This window comes from Sebastes umbrosus, chromosome 11 (assembly GCF_015220745.1).
Source record: "Sebastes umbrosus isolate fSebUmb1 chromosome 11, fSebUmb1.pri, whole genome shotgun sequence".
Classification (NCBI taxonomy): domain Eukaryota; kingdom Metazoa; phylum Chordata; class Actinopteri; order Perciformes; family Sebastidae; genus Sebastes; species Sebastes umbrosus.
Window position 1 is genome coordinate 18,585,990 of NC_051279.1, and position 11,987 is coordinate 18,597,976.

General features: G+C 40.7%; 1 protein-coding gene across 1 annotated transcript; it reads right to left on the minus strand.

Annotated features, from left to right (window-relative positions):
- Positions 1-822: 822 nt before the first annotated feature.
- skap2 (src kinase associated phosphoprotein 2) lies at positions 823-10,622 on the minus strand. Its single transcript, XM_037786213.1, has 13 exons — positions 10,462-10,622; positions 9,977-10,082; positions 9,869-9,894; positions 9,149-9,247; positions 8,313-8,393; positions 7,406-7,489; positions 7,127-7,251; positions 6,699-6,762; positions 6,387-6,509; positions 6,114-6,188; positions 4,672-4,784; positions 1,150-1,253; positions 823-1,044 (listed from the first exon to the last, which is right to left on the minus strand). The coding sequence occupies exons 1-12, from the start codon at positions 10,499-10,501 to the stop codon at positions 1,161-1,163; spliced, it is 1,029 nt and encodes a 342-aa protein (XP_037642141.1). The 5' UTR covers positions 10,502-10,622; the 3' UTR covers positions 823-1,044; positions 1,150-1,160.
- Between the last annotated feature and the right edge of the window lie 1,365 nt (positions 10,623-11,987).

An 11,987-nucleotide genomic window follows, 5' to 3' on the forward strand; every position in this document is an offset into this window, starting at 1 on the left:
CCAAAAAGCAGCGGATTACCCTGATGGATCAAATTGTAGTACAACTTTGGTGTTTCAGTGAGGAGGCTGTAAAAAGATATGTACAGTATGTATGTAACCTCGGAGGGATATGCCTGGGTACCGCCACCTCGCCTGCTGTCAAACAGCCCCTCAGAGGGTGATAAGCATCCCCTGCTATCGGTGTGGGTGGCTGTCTTATTAGTGTACCTCAGCCGTTTCACTCAGGCACGCAGCACAGCCAACCATCTGCCACGCTGTGATCCTCTGCCCAGCAGAGTCTCTCAGGTGCCATAAAAAAAAAAAAACAGGGTCCCTTTGAAGCTTGGAACAAAAAAGTGCTGACCAGAAGAATAAACTCGTTTTTAAAAAGAAAGAAATAATTTTCCATTTATCCAGGGGGTTGTGTACATATAGCACATGATTTGATATTGACATTGGCCCGATGTTAACTGCACTGCATTACAGAAGGCAAATAATGTGATTCAGCTGGGTGAAATATCATTGATAAATGCCCTCATTCCTTTTGTCTATGCATGTTAATGGTTTCCTTTCCCCCAGAAAAACACTTCAACAAACCTCAACCTCAGTGTTTTTTTTTTTTATTAATTTCTGCTGTTAACCTTCTTCCTCCTGTCTCTTGTAGACTGTCATTAATTCAGCCTGTACACATCATTTCAAAAACCAAAAAAAACTGTCATGTGGCATTTCTGCCTTGAGCATCTCTGTCACAGAGGTAGTAATCTATGACCTCTGAAGAGACTCTATTGCCACCTTGTGGCTTAAGTCGCAGGTTAAATAATAATTCTAAAAAATGCGCTGATACAACAGATATGTGTAAACCTTTATTTATCTTGCCATTTGCAAATAACAAATTCGCCAAAAGCAGCGCATGAAATGGTGAGGGAAAACTGTATCTAAGGTAGGAAATAAATATAAACAAGCAGTGCAACATGCAGATACTGTAGAAAAATACTCTTAAATATGTATTTCAGTCAGTTTCATCCAGTCATCAGTCTCTTACAGTGGATATGGGAGGAAATGATCCTGGAAATGACACAATGTACCAGTTACAATATAGTGGATTTATCACAGTTATATATTAAGTGTAAGAAACTTGTTCACTGCAGTTGTGAGGTCTGAGCAACTTACATGGTGTGTATTTATAGAGCGTAAAGCTCCATCAGGAACTCTTTGGGGACGATTCCTATGTTCCCATTCTTCTCTCCGACCCACCAGCCAAAGTTCTGGTACTCCTGGAAGAGGAGACATTGAGAAAAGGAAACACATTTCATCATCTCTTTTAATTCATATAGACACCACTGAGCAGCAATTTAACTTAAAATTTAAAATGTTGTCGATGATGGAATGATGGAAAAGCTCCATAGGTACATAAAGCAGCTGTGTTACTTTGGAGTCATTGAGACTGACAGTATGTCTACCAGATGAAGCAAAGACATGGCGCCCTGGTGGCATAGGTTCAGGACGCCAACCGTGACCCACAACGTCCCCGGTTGGTGTCCGGTCAGGGACCTGTGTTGCATGTCATTCCCCATCTCTCCCTGTCATCTCACCACTATTGGCTGTAAGCACTTTCCTTACCAGCATAACCTGTTAAATATTCACAAAATCTCTTCTGTTCTCCTTTCACTCGCACCTCAAGAACAACACCTACATCCCATCAACACCTTCACATCTCCTGTTCCCTGTCCTGCCTCTCTACCCGCCGTTGGTTTTGAGACTGCTGCACACACACATCCCTCCGCTCCACACACAAAAACCTCAGTGTGCGTATAGAGCACATCACACATAAATCTGTCACAGCGTGACAAGTAATAGCTCCAAATGGCTGTCAGCATGCCACGATGTGAGGGGGGACACTGTGAGGAGAGATCTGAGACAAGAGGAGAATACCCTCCCTCTCTCTCTCTCTCTCTCTCTCTCTCTCTCTCTCTCTCTCTCTCTTTGGCCAAGAGTCTGACCTCACATCAAAGTCTTCCCGGGACATGAATCAACACCGGGGATCACGCACTGACAAGGTTGAAGGAGGAGGAACCTGCACAATGTTTCAAATCTATGCCAAAACTCAGGGACGAGGAAGGGACCACATCTGTGTCCAGTTATTCCCAGGAGAGAGTAATGGATGGGAGTGATCTTACGGTAGTATTACACACAAGACGATCACTATATACAGTGATGACATTGACTGTTGTCTGGTGACGGGCCATTCATCATGTCAGATAAAGAGCAGCTTGACTTTCTGTCCATGTCAAGTATTTATACACAGGACATGAATACAGTGAAAAGTAATTGAGCTAAATTATTAACAGCAAATTAAACATCACAAGAAACAAACAGAAAAAAAATGCTGAATGTGTCACATGATTAAAATGACATTTCACAAGCCCCTGAGGGATAATATAGTAGATTGGCATGAGGTGTGTGTAATAGTGTGTGTGTGTGTGTGTGTGTGTGTGTGCACGTTATGACTTCCTGAAGCTAGCCTTTGAAAAACAGCAACACCTCATTGTGTAGTTCTGGCTGACAAATAAGTCGTGCTTGAGTGAGTGCGGGACACGACATGAGAACACATATACAGAGCTGTGGAGGACTAATGATACCACACACTGTGACAACACGCACATTAACACAAAACTGGATAATAATGCCACTGCACTGTCCCGTAATTTTATTCCTTATTACCAAATGAAACGCTCCACAGCTGATGCATCAGTTTACAAGCACAAACTGTACAGCAAGTGATGAGCTGGAAAGATGTGCAGGCCCGATAACAACGGCAGCAACACGTTTGGTTTACTTTTTATCAACCCATCGAGCCACTTAAGTTAAGTGAGATGTTCCATCTCTCGATTAGTTTTATGTGCTGTGACTTGGAGGGCGGGGGGGGCAGCATATCCGGACAACACACTCTCCCTCACTCCCAGTCAGGCCCTATAATCAACACCCAGGTCCTGACTGGGGGGTCTCGCAGCTGTAACACTACAGCTATTTCTGGCCGGTGGAATGGGGGAGGGACACAGGGTGGAGGGAGAAAGGAGAATGGGGGAGCGACTGGAAGGGGGGGGAAGGAGTCGACTGTCCCTTTAGCTGCAGCTGGCTGCTGCAGTCCAGACAGGTTTTATGGTCATTGCCCTCGCAGCAGGCCACAACCCCCAACACCAAGGTTTCAGCTAATGGCACTCCCAGTCTGAGTGAAAGGGCAACTTGATTCTTGGTCCTTTTTTCCACACACGAAGAAGGAGTCATAAACAGGCATTTGGCCAATGAGTGGTGAATGGTGTCTGTCTGCTTTGTCCATTTTGCTTCCTGCCATTAGTGCCAAATCAATTAATCAATTAGTTGGTCAAGAGAAGATTTTGGCAACCCATTATTTGTTGAGTCATTTATCAAACAAAATGCTGAATGTTTGCGTGTTTTTGCTTCTCAAATGTGAACATTTTATGCCTTTTTATTTAGATTTTGTACAGTTGGTCGGACAAAAAAAATCTAAAGATGTCACCACGGGCTCTGGCAAATGTTGATGGGTATTTTCTGACATTTTATAGACTAAGCATTTAATCGATAAATCAGAAAAATAAACAGAGTAATCAGTAATGAAAATAACGTATGTCCTATATGCTCCTGACTGAAAAAGAATCTGAATTATCAGTCAAAATTATAATTCAGGTTTTTACAAATAAATAATGTTTTGGAGCTCATCAGTGACATGTTTTGAAGTCTTAATGGCTTTTATGTACCACTAGATGGCAGACTTGAATTTGGAAAAGGACCTGGCCAGTTGACAACAGTAGTCTCAGTTGACTTCATGCTCCATGGAAATCAAACCAGACAGGAAATATAGCCCGTCTAGATGGTGCATATTTCACACCTTTTTTCTTTTTTATTTTACTACGCAAACCACAGGGTCGACATGCATCTGTAGAAATATAAAATTCCTTGACTTATTCGCAATGTTCAAAAACAAGCTTGTTAAATGTATCACATCAAAATCCAATTCGACGTTCATATAAACCAGTTTAAGCACAAAAGGGCTTCTGTTTGGTTACATAATAAAGAGGTAAAGAACGGCCCCTCAGTTCTCAGTACCTGGCACCCACGCCTAGCCGACAAGCCTCGGAAATTGTGCGTCCACTACACGTCCTCACCTGCTCTGAAACAGAGTGGCGGACTGAGCCCGGGTTTCCTGAGAACACACATTCCTATTTGGCGAGGTGAGAGAGACGTCTGAGAGGTGTGTGGGCTGAGGGCTGCTCACCGCCTGGCATGGCAGCGGCAGCGTGCTGAAACGGTCCAGATGGGAGTGATGGAATGGTGCTGTGTGCCAGCTAAGCCCAGCCTCCGCCAGCAGCACTAAAACAGTTTCCGTTGTGACACAACTAATCCCCATCACAGTGCCAGAGAGAGAACCTAGCCATCAGCCGTCCACCTCCAGGCGGTGGGCCAGGTGCTGCCAGTAAAGGATACGAACAGTCGGTTCCTCTGAGGGCCTAGAAATAACTCACTTTAGGTGGTCTGGGACCAACAGAACCGCTCTGACTACAAACCTCATCTCACAACCTTTGCATCACAGTCTGGTTTGAGCTCATCCTGGCTTCACCGTGCATCAAGAAAACACTCATTAAGGGACACAAGCAGGGCTCCCCCTAACCATACCTTGCTCAGGATGTAGATGGCATCTCCACGCTTGAAGGACAACTCGTCTGGGTGGTCCCCTGCACAGTCCCATAAGCCCTGGTAGAAGTTTGGGTAGTCTGTGCTCTTATCAACTGGATGGAAAAGAAGATGATGACAGATTAGGTGCTTTATATTCTATAGAGACTAATAACATTAAGCGTGCTGGTCTGACACAGCAATGATTGTTTATGTGCAGCAAAGCCAACAGGAGGCAGCGGAGAGCCTAAAATAGAACTGGAGGCTGTGTGCCAAGTTCATACTACCTACTTGGTTTAGAGTATGTAACATGTTCACACTGGCAATGTGACAAAATGAGGTACATTCAAAACCAGTCAGTATGCAGACTACAAAAACACAGATTTTTGAGTTCAACAACGCAATGCACCAAAGAGATGGAGGACTAAATGTGGATGGAGGTGAAACAGCTCCAGGAACACCTCAGAATAACTATTATCTAGCTTTGTCTTTGTTAGGTTTAATCTGCAGCGTCATTGTAAAGTGGACAATTAGTTGATTATTCCATTGGCAGAAAATGAATCTGCAGTGATAACCGATTCATTTTTTAAGTAATTTCTTTAAGCAAAAAATGTATTTGCTTTTCAATTGTGAGGATTTGCTGCTTTTCTCTGTTTTATATAATTTTAAACTGAATTTCTTTGGACTTTGGACTGTTGGTCAGACAAAACAAGACATTTGAGGAGGTCACATTGGACTCTAGGAAATTGTGATTGACATTTTTCATTATTTTCTGACATTTTGTAGACAAAATGATTAAATCGATAATGAAAATAATCATTAGTTGCAGCTTTATTGTAAAGCGGCAGTTTGTTCGCCTTTGCACAGCGTATGTATTGCATCATTTTCTGTTAGTATGAAAATGAAAGTATGGTGTTTCTTGTTTTACTAACTGCAAAAAAAATAACAGCAAACTAGAAATATTACATTATAGTATGCTGTAGTAGGAATTAGGACACAGCTGGTTTCTTAGCAGTTAGTGTTTCCACCTCTCATCCTATTTATTGATCTGAAGTGGGACCACTTCCTGTTTGTAGGCGACTCTCAAGAGTGTGTCCATGTTGTGGGAATGTTTACATAGATACAGAAGATAGAGATGGATAGCATGCTATTTATGCACTTAAACGCATCACTTGTTGTAAAGGAAGTTGGCCAACTAGGTTAAAAGTTATTTCCAGCATTGTGTTAACGTTCAGTTGCGCATAGTCACAGAAACTTCCTCTTTAAATGTCACTTCCTCTTATCGGCAGCTTACAAGGTTGAGTTTGCTCAGAACCACAAAGAAACTATGTGTGACCAAGAATTGATCACGATCCAATCCTATCTTCTGTTTATATAGTGAAAGTTACTACAGTCTAATCCACAAATCAATAAGAAACACAAATGTCTGTGCCTGTGCTGTGTACCTGAAGCAGGAGGAGCAGGTTTGCTGGCTGGTTCCACTTTTGGAGGAGGCTTAGCAGGAGTGGGCATGTCCTCCTCTGGAGAAACAAGACCAGATATTGATGGATGAGTGAGCTATGAATTAAAGGTTATGATTCTCTGTCTAAGCAGTGAGCAAATAAATATGTAATGGCAAACTCTTTGGATTGAAAAACAATATCAAAGAGATGCTTGCAGTTTGTTAATGTTCTGTGGGACAATAGAGTTCATCACAGTGATACAACATGTGGTTGGACCTGGGAGCTCTTCATAGATGTCTTCATCGATCGGCGCAGACTCAGCTGTATCTTCTATAGCTCCAACATCATCATACACTTCCTGTTCCTCGTCATCCTCTTCTGGGATGATGCCTGTCATATCTACAAACAGAGGGACATAGTACATTTGCCTTATTAGACTTGACTTATCCACCCATACATTACTTGCCGATAATATTTAGAGAATTTTGTTAATTTTGGGGGTTTTTTTATTCATGAAGAAACAAATGATGCTGGTTCTGACATTAAAGAGCATATATGAGTTTTTTTTATAATTGAAACAGTTCAAACCTCTCAAGACAAAGTCTACTTGTTTCACCCATTCCTCCGCCTCTTTCGCCGTTGACGCACTAAACTGTGATGAAAGAGGAGAGAAATGAAAACTGCAGTCAGTGCAACATGCAGCTCTACATATATTAATTAACATAAACAAATAATACTGCATTTATGCATAGCAAAATGTTCCGCATGGAAGAGCCCGAATGTTAGAAACACTCATTTAGACTTTTTAAATATGCGTGTCAGGTTGAGCCAATGCAAAGGCAGCAGTGTCACATGAATGAATAGGTTTGTAAAAATAACGATTTAATGAAGTGCATGTACACACGCGTCTTGCCAAATTTTTAAACATGGCACATCTCAAATCCACGCTTGTTTTTCAATTAGGACGTACACTTAGAACAGCGGTGACTCAAATAATCACCAAGAGACGAGCGCACCTGATAGACTCGCTTGTCTGGAGCCGTGATTTCGAAGCTACAGTCTTTCTTTGAGTCCTTCCGTAAGGCGCAGTTCATCTTGACGGTGTAGCCATCGATACTGAACTCCCCCTTCTGCTGTTTGTCTGGTTACAGGAAATTAAAACAGCATCATTAATGGTTCAGATACAACAACTGCAATGTCACTGTCAACAGCAGAATGCCAAACATATATCTACTTCAGTTTCCTCAAACAGTATGTGATTCATAATTGACTGGGATGAAATGTGGGGAAAGTACCTTTCTCATGGCCATAATAGTAGAAGGTGTGATGGCTCAGAGCGCACCATCTCTTCTGCCACTCGGTGCCAAAAAAGCTGTGATCTGTGGAGGGAAAACCAACAATAATCAACCTAGAAGATATAGATCATTTTCTGGTTATGTTTTAGGGGGCAATTAGAACTGCGTATTGATAAATAATGTGACAATGCCGACGGGATTTGGGCTGTTATATCATTTGATATCCTAATTGTAGGTGGAGCTGCCGTTTTGTCTTTATACAGTAAATATCCTTTTTTATTTGCATGGAAGCTTTGCCTGAAGAGGACCTTGTAGCTCAAACACCCGATTTGACTGTTATCAGATGATTAAATAGGCATTATCAGTCGCTATAAGCCCCATAGATGTGGGTCAATAGGGGCTTACTATGTTGTAAAACTGAAAGCGAAACCTGAAAGCAACACGTTCTAACAAGTTGTAAAACTGACTGAAACATTAAGTTTTGAACACAAACAAAAAGTTTATTTTTAGGTTTAGACAACAAAAGTACTTGGTTAGGTTTAGGGAAAACATTGTGTTCTTGCTTAAAATAACTACATCTGAAAAGTGAAAGTGAAACTTAAAGCTACTACACGTTTTTACACGGGATGCTCCTGGGTGAAAATCCTGTGATTAATGTTTGTGTTTTGGTGATCTACCATATGAATAGATGATAAAACCTAATATTAAGTGTAGTAGGCCCCTACTGACCTACATCTATGGGGCTTATAGCGATGGATAACGCCTATTTAATGGCTTGATTAACAGTCTAATCGTCAAAACACAACATCAATACATTTTTTGTTAGCTTGCAAATTTAAGTGTGCGACATCCTCTCCATTAAAAAAACAAACTGTCTTATATGGATGTTATTGGCAGAACAACCCACCCTTTCTGCGCTTCTCAAGGTATCCCGCTTTAAAGACAGACGGCAGGTCCTGAGCCGCCACAGGTGGGGACTGCTGGGCACCTGGAGAAGAGATGAGGAGTCCCATCAAAGTGTTTTTAATACGTAAAAGTGAAAATTACATTTGTTATTTAAAATGTTAAGACACAAACAGATGGGTTTCTGGCTAAATTCATGTATGTAATTAGTAATGTATTCGTCTGACTGATATCAAAACAAGTAGCAATGGAGTAGTAGCCATGGAGGCTCCACTAAGCACTGTTTTGCTTCTCACTAGTTCCCCTTGCAGCGTGCAACTTCAATGCAAATGTTCAACTGCTGTGTCAAAGTTGCTTTGTGTGAAAGAGTAGCCATAAAACTGGCAGCTGCTTGCAGCCCATAAACCCCAGACCTCTAACAGCCACTTCACAAGGATTTCCCTCATTCTCTATTTATAAAAGTAAACACAAAATCTTGCATATTGCCATGATGGTGCGTACGAGGTTAAAGCTACTGTATACGGAGGCATGTTTTTTCTCAAACTACAACCATGGCAGTAATGTTGAGTCCCCAGACTGTGGCTGAGAGCAATAAAGCATGCTCTAGCTGTCAAAGGGGAGGGGTGAAAGAGGTGGTGGGAGTAGCAGTCGCGCCCCCAAATTGCTTCCCAAGTATGTTGCCAAGTTACAGTTGGAATGTCTCCCTCATTGTGCCACTCAAAGTCACTTTCTCCAAGGAGCTGACCCAGAGATCTGTATATTTTCATGCCAAGATGTAATTTTCACTACTTTAATCCACAGCTTGTTAGCAGAGTTAGCGACGTCTGCTAAGTGGCTTACCATCCAAGGCATCTTCGTCCTTGTCTGTGCGCTCTGACTGCAGCGACCCTCCTTCATTGTTGCTGTCAACTTCCTCATCATCATCTGAGTCATCTCCACCTACTCGAGTAAACAGAAAGTGCAGTAAAGTGTGGTAATGGTACAAGTTATATTGTAAACACAGTGGTTCCCAACCTGTTGTGTATGTGTGAAGAGTGGTTTTCCCTTTTCAGACTGTTAGAATATGTTTTAAAAGGCACTAGCTGCAACGATTAATTGATTATTGTCAACTATTAAATTAATCGCCAGCTATTTTGATAATTGATTGATCGGTTCGAGTAACTTTTTAAGGAAAAGAAAATTCTCTGATACAAAAAAAAGACATTTGAGGATATCATCTTGGGCTTTGGTAAACACTGATCGACATTTTCACCATTTTCTGTCATTTTATAGACCAAACAACTAAGTTGCAGCTCTAAAAAACACAGTACTTTACCAGAATAAAGCAAATAATAGAGAAAAGTCTGTAAATAAATGTCAGAATTTATATTTTTCTTATTTTCTAAGTTGGTAATCCTCATTTGTGTAAATGAGACGATACATTGTAAGAGGTTTATCCTGATATAATAAATTTGACTCATCGCGTGACCCCTTAGATTCATGCCGTGACCTCTTGAGTGGGTCCCGATCCTCAGGTTGGGAACCAATTTATTCAATATACTTGATCAGATTAAGACTCACTTTTGTCCTTGAAATCATGCGGGAAACTGTTGGAAAGACGGAAAAATGGATGTTAACAATTTTCACATTAGAATCTTTAAAAATCAACTCCTGCTAAAACAGACATACCCCAATTTGACCTCTTTAATCCGTTTGATGAAGGCATCCCTCTTCTCTTTTGCCTTCTTGCTTAGATTTTCCCCTTTTAATCCTTCTCCTAGGAAACATTCTACGTCTAAAAAACAAGAACAGCAGGTAAAACATGCATACAATCTGATACCACTTTACAGATTGTGGTGTGTTTTATTTGGCAGTGCAATGGGCCAGTACTGCTGGAGATCATATTACCTTTAAAAAAACACAACAACAGTTCATTGTTTGGTTTCTCATCAGCATGAATGAAATATAGCAACTGGACTAAAGTGCAACTGACTAAAAAACTAAGTCATCCATATTGAGAGTGAACTTCCTCTTTTACAACAACTGTCTGTGGCACAAGCTGGACTTTGTGGCACAAACCCCTCACCCTCCTCTCACCCTCCTCTCACCCTGTGTGAACACGGAAAACAACCTCGTGTTAAACTAAATAAACATTAGTTTATGAAGGTTTTTACCTGAAATGAGCGTCGCTAACTCCTCTGGAATCGCAGGCATTGTACTGATAGTTAGTTCCTGGCAGCAGTGGACCGTCCAGCCAACAGGGGAACTTCACATGACGCGGAAGCAGCAACGACTTTACGCACACGGAAGTTCATCTGCTAATTATTTATTGAAGTGACCACACACTGTTGCTGCAGCTGCAGAAAAAAACCTGTGAAACCTGCCTGCAGTGTTAGGAAATAACAGTAAAGAACTGGCAGCAGGGTTGCCTTTATGTTACTGTAAAATTACAGCTTTGTACTGTTAATGAAAAATACAGTTTGAACTTTATTAATTTCACAGTATTTTACAGTTAATTTACTGTTTAAAGATACATTATACAGCTGTTTTTTCACCTACATTATCCTACTGATTTGTTTTAATGCACTATTTAGGTTGTATTTTTTACATACATTTTAATAAACATTGTTTTTGCCTAGATGAATAGACTTAGCAGGTTACAGACATAGGAATAGTCACACTAAATACAATTAAAGGCACTTGTTAGGAAAAAGGCTATAATAGACTTGTTGACACTTTTCCCAAAATGTCTGTCTATAGCTGCTACAAGCACAGAATGCAAACCATAACAACATGTGAGTGAAGAACAATAAAGCTAATTCACTGATTTTACAATCATGTACAATGTACAAGCCTCACATGTGCAGATCAGGTCCCAGAATTAAAAAAAATACTGCATGAAACTGTTACTGATGATACTTTAGACAGTTGATCAACAGTAAAGTGCTGTTTTTTAAGAATGCATTATAGTTCAGTTAAAAAACGGCCTATGAGCGTAATATAACAGGTTTTCTTTTGTATTAACAGTAAAGCACTGTTTTTAGCAATAACAGGTTGATACTGTTGAAATCCTGATGTAAATTAACAGCAATTGTTTACAGTGTGTTGTTCAACATCCCCACTGACGTTTATTGCATCTATCAGCTTTTGTGTGTGTGTATATAGTTTTGACTGCTACTGATGACTTGGGAGTTGATGCTTTAATGGAGAAATGGGTCTTTACAGACTAATAAAGTCAGCGGATATAACGCATGATCATATTTTTGATTGATTCCAGATCATATTTCTCTGGTACTTAAGTCTGCGTGACTGACTCTCTTGGACACATTGGGAGTGTCTTTTTTTTACAATGATGCAAGCACTTTGGGTTTATGAATGTGTCAACATTGTAAATCTAAACAGGGATCATTAATAGTCGAGTTGAGAAGGCAATTATATAAAACTGTTCTGCAGGGGTCTGTCTGTGCCAGGTTTTTTTTTTATTTTGTCTTTGGACAACATAGATGTTTGCAACTTCTGCTGGTTTATTCCTGCACACTTTACATATTTGCATCATTTGTGATTTTTTTTAATCAGTTTCTATTGTACACTCAATGACCAACACTCTTTCCCCATCCTATCTGATGCAAGAGTAAACTTTTTGAACCTCACTTCTCCTTTGCCTCCTGGGGAATTCAGTGAAAGCAGCTGGTTGTCATAT